The sequence below is a fragment of the Merops nubicus genome, unplaced genomic scaffold (genome assembly GCF_000691845.1).
Source record: "Merops nubicus isolate BGI_N331 unplaced genomic scaffold, ASM69184v1 scaffold6715, whole genome shotgun sequence".
NCBI classification, from domain to species: Eukaryota; Metazoa; Chordata; class Aves; order Coraciiformes; family Meropidae; genus Merops; species Merops nubicus.
In genome coordinates, this window is record NW_008610154.1 from 956 (window position 1) to 8,885 (window position 7,930).

General features: G+C 46.3%; 1 protein-coding gene across 1 annotated transcript; it reads right to left on the reverse strand.

Moving 5' to 3' along the window:
- Positions 1-602: 602 nt before the first annotated feature.
- On the reverse strand, positions 603-5,866 carry RBM18 (RNA binding motif protein 18; the record flags this gene model as incomplete). The annotated part of the gene is made up of 4 exons (XM_008940796.1): positions 603-1,240; positions 2,589-2,674; positions 4,440-4,526; positions 5,701-5,866. Coding segments are annotated over 4 exons (499 nt in total), but the record flags the coding sequence as incomplete, so codon positions are not given.
- Positions 5,867-7,930: the final 2,064 nt, after the last annotated feature.

Genomic DNA, 7,930 nt, shown 5'->3' on the forward strand with positions numbered 1-7,930 from the left:
CAGCCCCAGAATCAGACCAGGAGTGCCCAGGTTCTCCAACACCCCTTGCACCCGCAGTCACAGTGCTGCAGGTACTCAGCAGAACACACTGCCAGACAGTGCCTTCTCCTCAGATTTCAATTCTGCAGATGTTCAGGGAGAAGAATGTGCTGCAGATCAAATGCCACCCATTAGACTTGGAAGCTAAGCCCTCTGTGCAGGTAAATCCTCAGCACACGGCAGAACCACTTGTGCCACTTTACACCAAGAGAGAACCCCCCACCTCCACCCACCAGTGAGTCCCAGAGGTCAGGCTGCTCAGCAGTCGCTCTCACGCCGTCACATCTGGTTCAGGAAGAGCTGCCACTGAGGGGGATCATGGAACACAAACATCAGACCTGCCACCCCTGTGCTCTGGAGCTCAGGGCCCAGCAGAGGCCTTGGCAGTGTGCAAATACACCAGCTCCCACATGGAGCCACACCCCCACAGCCCAGACTCCACCAGGAGCACCCACACCGTGTCAGCATTGAGGGTTATCACATTGTTAAGTAACACCTTAAAAATCTAAATGTGAAATAAATCTGCTTTGGTACATAAGATATTGCATGCAAGTTACTAAGAGTGTTGCAAAATCTATTTAAAATGAGTTTTATTGAGATGAAAAAGTTTTCTGTGGTAACTACAGAATGTTAATCAAAACCAAGTGCTTCCCCTCCGTTAGAAACACAAATTGGAATACTTCTTGTTCAAAAATACTTTAAAAAGTAATCAGTTAAATGGAGTATTTTTGGATGTGCTTTACTCCATTACACTGGTTACTGCTTCTAATCTTGCTAATGAATGCACACTAACGAGAGGTTGTCTGCGTGTTCATCAGAGGCTTTGAAGGGAACCTACTCCTCTGAACAGCGTTCAGCTGTGGAGCTGCACTGGCAGTGAGGAGAGTTCATCAGACCACCTAAGGTGGCACAAACCACCTGAGGTGCCACGTGCAGCGGCGCTGTGCCCAGCATCCTTCTCACACTACAAAGTACAAAAGCACTGCAGGACTCCAGGTATACAAAGCAGTGCTTCTTGCTACCATTATCCGTTCATAAGCATCATCTCCTGGATTTCCAGGCAGCTCTGGCATACGGAGCAGTCCTTTTCTTATCTGGGGGTTTGAAGTAGGAGTAAACCGGTGCTGCGGGGTATTCTGCATCTGGATTTTCTGCCATCATTTTCAGCTTGGCTTCAATGGCCTTTATCTTTGCACTCACGCTGGAAAAGGAAAAGCAGAAGAGAGATTGAGCTTCACCTTAGCATGGAATCAGACTACAGCCATTCAGAGGGTTTGTTGGCATACTCAGTCACACGAGGAGGGGCTAAGCAGCCCCCACGGCTGCGTTCACGAGCAGCATGAACCTAGGAGGCAGGAATCTACTGCTAAAAGCCCATGCTGCTTCATTTCAGTCCTCAGCATGGATTTGCTCCTCCAAGACAGAGCACAGCACCACAAAATAATGGTCCTTGCACCTACTCAGTGCTCTCTTGAGGACACCGAGCGAGACGAGTACACAACAAGGCTTCCTACTTCATGTAAAATGATGTCACTTAAAGAGGTCTGAGCATGTGCAGCAGAGTACAGCCCAGACAGGGCTGTGGAAACAGCAGAGAAATGAAAGCCAGACTTCCTCCCAGCTACAAGATCAATTGGGATGGGAAAACCCCAGACTCTAATTAGGTCAGGAAGAAACATTATTTCAGCATTAGCAGGGTTTATCCCAAAGGGAGAAGCTGTCCTAGGTTACACCCCAAATTCCTAGGACTTTTGTTACTCACTATCCTCCACTGGGATGGACTGAGGAATGTTCCTTTCACTGCTGTGGCTTCTTGCTGCACCCATCCTCACTAAAGCAACTCCTTTGTGCCACTGCCATGGCTCACAGGCAGCACGACTCCAGCCTCTCTGCTCATTACTTCTGAATTCCAAGCTCATTTTATCTATAGGCAAATTCATTATCCCCAGTCCTGGTTCCTCATAGGGCTCCACTGGCAGAACAGGAGAATCCCCCCCCCCTTTCAGCTGACCTGGGACCTGGTGAAGCAGCGCTATGGGCTTTGGGTGAAGGCAGGGGCTGGAGAACAACCACACCCCACAGAGAGGACTGACCAGCCCTAACACTTGAAGGAAAAACAAAAAGCTTATTATGAAATGCTACCTGGGATTTTGTTACATTTTTTTTTGCCACTGTAGTAGAAAATCTTGCTCCCAAGTATTTTGCTTAATCAAATTAGTACAGTACAAAACCCCTCACTGAAACTCCTATGAAGCAAAGCACGTTCTGGCCAAAGGAGCTGCAACATTACATGTTCCCAGTTCCTCTCCTCACCTCTTTTCCTTCCTACTGCCCTAGTTTCTTCACAGATAAGAAAATGAACTTCAAGTCTGAAGCGTCCCACATCAAATGAGTTACTCTGCAGCATGCTGCCCTTTTAAAAACAGCTTTTCTGCCATACTAGATTTTTTAGCACAAACGTAATGCCAACAACTCCAGATCTTACTGCAACAAGTTTGTTCCCTGCTAGTCCCACAGTTTGGTCACCTCTCACCCACCCCACCTCCTACCTCAGGTTAGACTGGGGCGGCTCCGTGCTGGAAGATGGCTCCAGACTGATTGGAAGGATCTTCTCATTTTTATTATGATCATATCTCTGTGAACAAGAGATCAAAGACTGAAGTCAGCCAGAATTACAAAGAAATATTTACCCACAGATACACTTTGAAGCTGCATTAACACAGTCTCTGATTTTGTGAAGCTTTGGCTAGGAATGATTTTGGTGGCCAAACACTGAAACAAATCCCAACTACAGTATTTGCTTAGTACCAACACTGAACACAGACTCCAACAGCAAACACCTGCGTGTGTTGTACTGTGGATCCTTAAACCTTATCCTGTCTTACCACTTCTTGCTCCCCTCTGTGTAAGGCATGAAGCAAAGATGGTAAATTTTAAGATAACTGCTGTGCTGTTTATACAGACATTGTGCAGAGTCAGAAGGTAACACATGACTGCACAGAACTGTGTGGTGCTGAGAGAAAAGGAAAGAAGAAAAAAAAAGAGAAAAGACGAGCTGAGACCCAGCTCCTTTCTGCAGAAAGCAGCTTGTGAGTCTGTCAGCCCTGTGGGCAAGGGGCCTCCTGAACCATTCGCAGGACTCTGCTTCCTTATTTCACTTGGCACAAGGACAGGTTTGTTTTTCAGCAGAGCTGCTCAAACCAACAGTGTCTGGAGAGCCCTGGGCACTCACCTTAAAACTACTTAGCCTGGTGCTGTCTAAAATAAACGCTTGTTTTGTGTTGTTAAATCTGTCCATTCACAGAGTAGAGAACTGTCACCCCAAGTGAAGGGATTGTTTCTGGGTGTGTTCAGCACCCCCAGACAGCCCTGCTGAAGCCCCAGGGGAGCAGACACTCACTCCTCTGGCCCAAACTCCTTCTATGGCCTGATCATTCTGCAGGCATCCGGAAGCACGTGGCACTTGGGCAGCTACAGAGCTAAGGAAAATGGACCCTGGCTTTGTGCAGGCTGGGATGTGCTGACAAGAGCCTGGAGCCCCTGAAGCCAATAATTAAAACAACATGGCCTCCTTTAACCAAGATACCTGTTTTGCCTTTTTTAGCACCCAAAACAGATGCACTAGTGTACTCGATAAGAGAAAGGGTCAAAAGCCTCTTGTAGGATAATCAACACATGCCAAAAGTGAAGTACCCAGAAGAAAACAGCAACAAGCAGCTTCCCTCCCACCTCCCCCAAAATCCTTTTATCTGCAAAGAAAGTTATTAAAAATAAATTGCTTTATCAAATATCAGATAGTAAATAACTGCAAGAGAAACAAAAAAAAAGAATTAAAACTAAACCAAGGATGTTCCAGAAGGTACTGCCTCAGTTAATATTAAAAACTTGATGTTTTATGCAACAGAGCAAGCAATAAAAGGATATTTAGCTTAGATGTGAAATACATTGCTTTAAAGTCAAAAGCAATTAGAGCTGCTGCCACGTAAGTGCTTTCATAAGTGCAAGAAAGGACTTAGTAATTGGGAATTTCCATGCATCTCCTACCCAAAAAAAGGGAGGAAAACCACCGAGGAAAGGATTCAAGCTCTCAGCCAATCACTCACTAAGTTTGGGAAAAGTTACCCTGGATGTTTACAGAAGTAATCTAATGGTTCACATGGCTCTCATCAGAAACTCCCTTACACAGAGAAAGGAACACCAGGTTAAACTCACAGCTAATCCAGCTCAATTTAGGTAGAGAAGAGAAGAGGTAGATTGTTAGCACCATTTCTAAGAGAGTGATTTCCTAGAATCCACTGAAGTTATCTTGCCACGCTGAGAAAGCCTTGATAAAATTTGTTCCTTGATGTCTTCCAGTCCTGCACACTGAAATGAGTTGTCCTTCACCACAAGAAGCTCACCTTGACTTGTGCGTGTGCCCATCGCACCACCAGTTTCTTGGAAAGGGCCAGCTTCCCATTGAGACACTGGATCGCCTTCTCTGCTTCCTGCACAGGAAGGGAGTTCAGGAAACAGACCACAGCTTTAGTCAAAACCCACTCACATGTAACGAGCCTTTCTCCTTTGTTAGTCAGTCTTCTGTGAGTGCAGCCAACTGACAGCAAAGAACGTTTATCCCATTGTGTCCCAGTCCAGGAATCCCTTCGGAAGCCCCCAACATCTGAGTGACCAGACTTGTATCAGCCTTAATGGTTTTACTCTTTCACTTGTTGTCCTCCTCCAAAACAAGTGAAAGAATAAACAAAATGGAAAATTATCAGGAATTTTGACAGTGGCAAAAATAGAGGCCACAGGAACAGCATTTTGAGGGAAGTTTATGCTACAGGTTTCTCTAGAAAATGCTGTGACTGACTGCAGGGATTACACGTGTAGTTAACACCTATCTGTGCTTGTTCCAGACCCTGCTCACACACACTGGGGACACTATCCAGCTGGTCCTGCTCTAGGCTCAGTGCAGCAACCCCAGTTTTGGGACACTCCCATAAAACTCAGTTCACAACAGCTGAAGATTCCTGTTGTGGAGAGTTGGGACAGCATCACATCTAATGCATTGGGTCAGGGCTCTTTTGACATCCCTGAAGCAATTCACAGCAGAAAGATGAGGTTGTAACAACAAGCAACCTCCAAATGCACTATTCTGCCTAACTTTTGAGCTATTCTACCAGAATCATGACAAAATAACCACAATTCTGATGCTGCAGGTGAGCATGACTTGAAATTTTGATTTGTAACAAAAGCAAAAACTGCAAAAGGAGAGCCAGGGACAGTGCACTCCAGGAAGCTGCAGATGTGCCATGCTGCACATCTGGCAACATCATACATTTCTGCATTCATGAAGCCAAAAGAAAGGCTAGGAGGACTTCAGAGCAGGTCTGGATTTCAGGTGTTCTGACAGGTTGATCCACCAAAAAAGTGGACCAAAGAACTGGCCCTTTCTGAGGAGCATTAGAAAGCAGGATTCAGAAAAGACAGCAGAGAAAGGAAATCACTATTTGCTACTGCCAGGAGTGGCTGCCACAGAGTGGAGCTTCTAGAGTCTGTGGGTTTGTGCAGACAAGTTATGTAATTTATCCCTTCCTGGTTTAGCTTTATAGCAACATTAAAAAAAAGAGTGAAAAAAGCCAGTGATTTAAATCAGAATTTTAGATAAAAGCAACATACCTGTTTGGTTTCAAAGTTCACAAAGCAGTAACCCCTCGGCTGCCCCTCCAGAGCACCAGACTTGTGAAAGAGAAAGTCAAATTGCTTTACTTTGCCAAACTTCTGAAGGAGTTTGAGAAGGTGGTATCTGAAGGGGAGAAGACAACATTTATGACACCTTTCACCACTTTGAAAGTGAGAAGACAGAGAGGAACCCCCAGCTACTCTTGCTGCCCTCCCTCTCTGCACAAGCACTGCTAGTCCCATCCCTTCCCTGTCCCAAATCCTACAGAAATGCAGCTGCTCTTGCCTGGCAGAGCTGGGGAAGGAGGAAGACAAGAATAAACAGAACAAACTGCAACCAGGAATTCACAGTAGGCCAGACAAAAAAAGGCACCAGACAGGGCTCAGTACCATCCAGGCCAAATCTGCCACCACTTCTGGCTGAGACAGTTTCAGTGACACACACATTAAAGTCAGACACTTATCCAGCCAATCATCTTCCTGCCATCCAGCCAGGAGTGTGCTGTTTCCAATAAAACTGGGGAAAGCCAGAGTAAATCTGTCTGCTTAGCTTCTAGTGCACTGAGCAACTTAAAATAAGGAGCACATTTGTTGTACAGGCCACATCTAATCCTGAAAGCTCTTTGCAGCTTTTTGTGGTTCCCCGGGATCAAAGTGTTTAACAACAGTAGCTGACCTAGAAGAAAATGACACCTGGGATTATTTCACTGCCTGACCCCAGCCCCAGCCCTTGAGAATGGTCCAAGGGTTTACTAAGGGCATCTTAGGACTCATCTTCTCTCATTCAGCTGTACAATGTTCATTAGCAACCCACGCAGTCTAAGCCCTTTTTTCAGCTTCCAAGGTAACACTTGGTGCTCTGAAACCCAACCAGGACAGCTCAAAGTGCACAGGGAGCACCAGGCACTGGATGAAACCACCTTGCATGTCCAGACATGAGTGGTCAGAATGGCCCAAGACAGCCAAATGCATCAGGCAACTTTAGAGACAGTCCAAATAGGAAGGGGAGACAACACATTTTTTTCTAATAAAGCCTGACAGGGTGTTTGAAAAGGGCTTTAGCCCTTTGTTAAGCTGGAGGAGCCAGGCAAGAAAGTTCCAGCAGTGTGAGTCATCTCACAGGATGGGTCACGGTGGACATTCAGGATATGCACTTTTAAAGAGGTGAAGGTGCAGCAAGTGTTCAGATGAGCAGTGCAGAAGGGCCAAGTCACCTCCCAGGGGAAGAAACACATTGTAATTGACTACGGAAGGCTTCCTACATCCTTCAGAACACAGATGGAGCAGCACATGGTCTTCCAGGAGGCCTAGGAACCCTAAGCCTCTCCTCAGAGGGCAAGGGAGAGAGAAAGCAAGAGCCAAGGGGGGTGGTGGGGAGGAAGGAGCTGGTTACACAGCAGCCAGGTTTCATCACCTCACCCTACCAACAAGCAGCCACAGATGTGCAAGTGAAAACACTAACTTTGGAGACATGCTGTATACAAACCCCCACGTGTTGAACTTTCAGAGCCTCTGAAATACGTAAATGTGCCTCAGGTTTGTAAACACACCTCAGGGTTGTTTCTGTATACATAGTGCTTCAAGAAGCACTTGCACCTTCCAGCAGTGTGAGAATTGAGTCCTTCCCACCAGAACTCTACTCCCCTTTTGGCAGTTGTGGGGGCAGTGGAGGGGCAACAACCATTCTCACTGCAACAACCAAACCTTGCAGCTGCCCTGCCAGAGGAACAGTTTGCACTCATGTTTTCCTTTCCTTTTCTGATAGCCCTTGCATTCAAATAATATTTTCCTACCAGAAAATGATAATTGAGCCTTGAAAAGAGATTTCATTATGAGTCTAGAAACAATCTATGTGATCTGTTTTATTTAGAATCCTTAGACCACAGATGATCCAAATGCTATTTTCCAACCACTTGTGCAGTTTTTACACCTGCAGGTCACCCACCCTCCATGGAACAGCTCAGAGCTGGAGTCTGCTTTAGCTGACAGCTTCAGGCCATGCTTATCAATTATTGTTAACATAGTGAGGGCACTAACAGTAACCTGACAAGTAGTTCTCCGAGCCCAGAGGACTTCAGTACTGAAAGAAGACTCATCATGGAAAACCTGAAGCCTCAAAACCAAAACCCAAGCCAACAAGAAGCGTCCCCGAGGCGAGGTGAGCGAGGAGCGGGGCAGGGCCGGGCGGGTGCCCGGGGCAGGGGGTGTGGGCACAGATGTGGCCCCA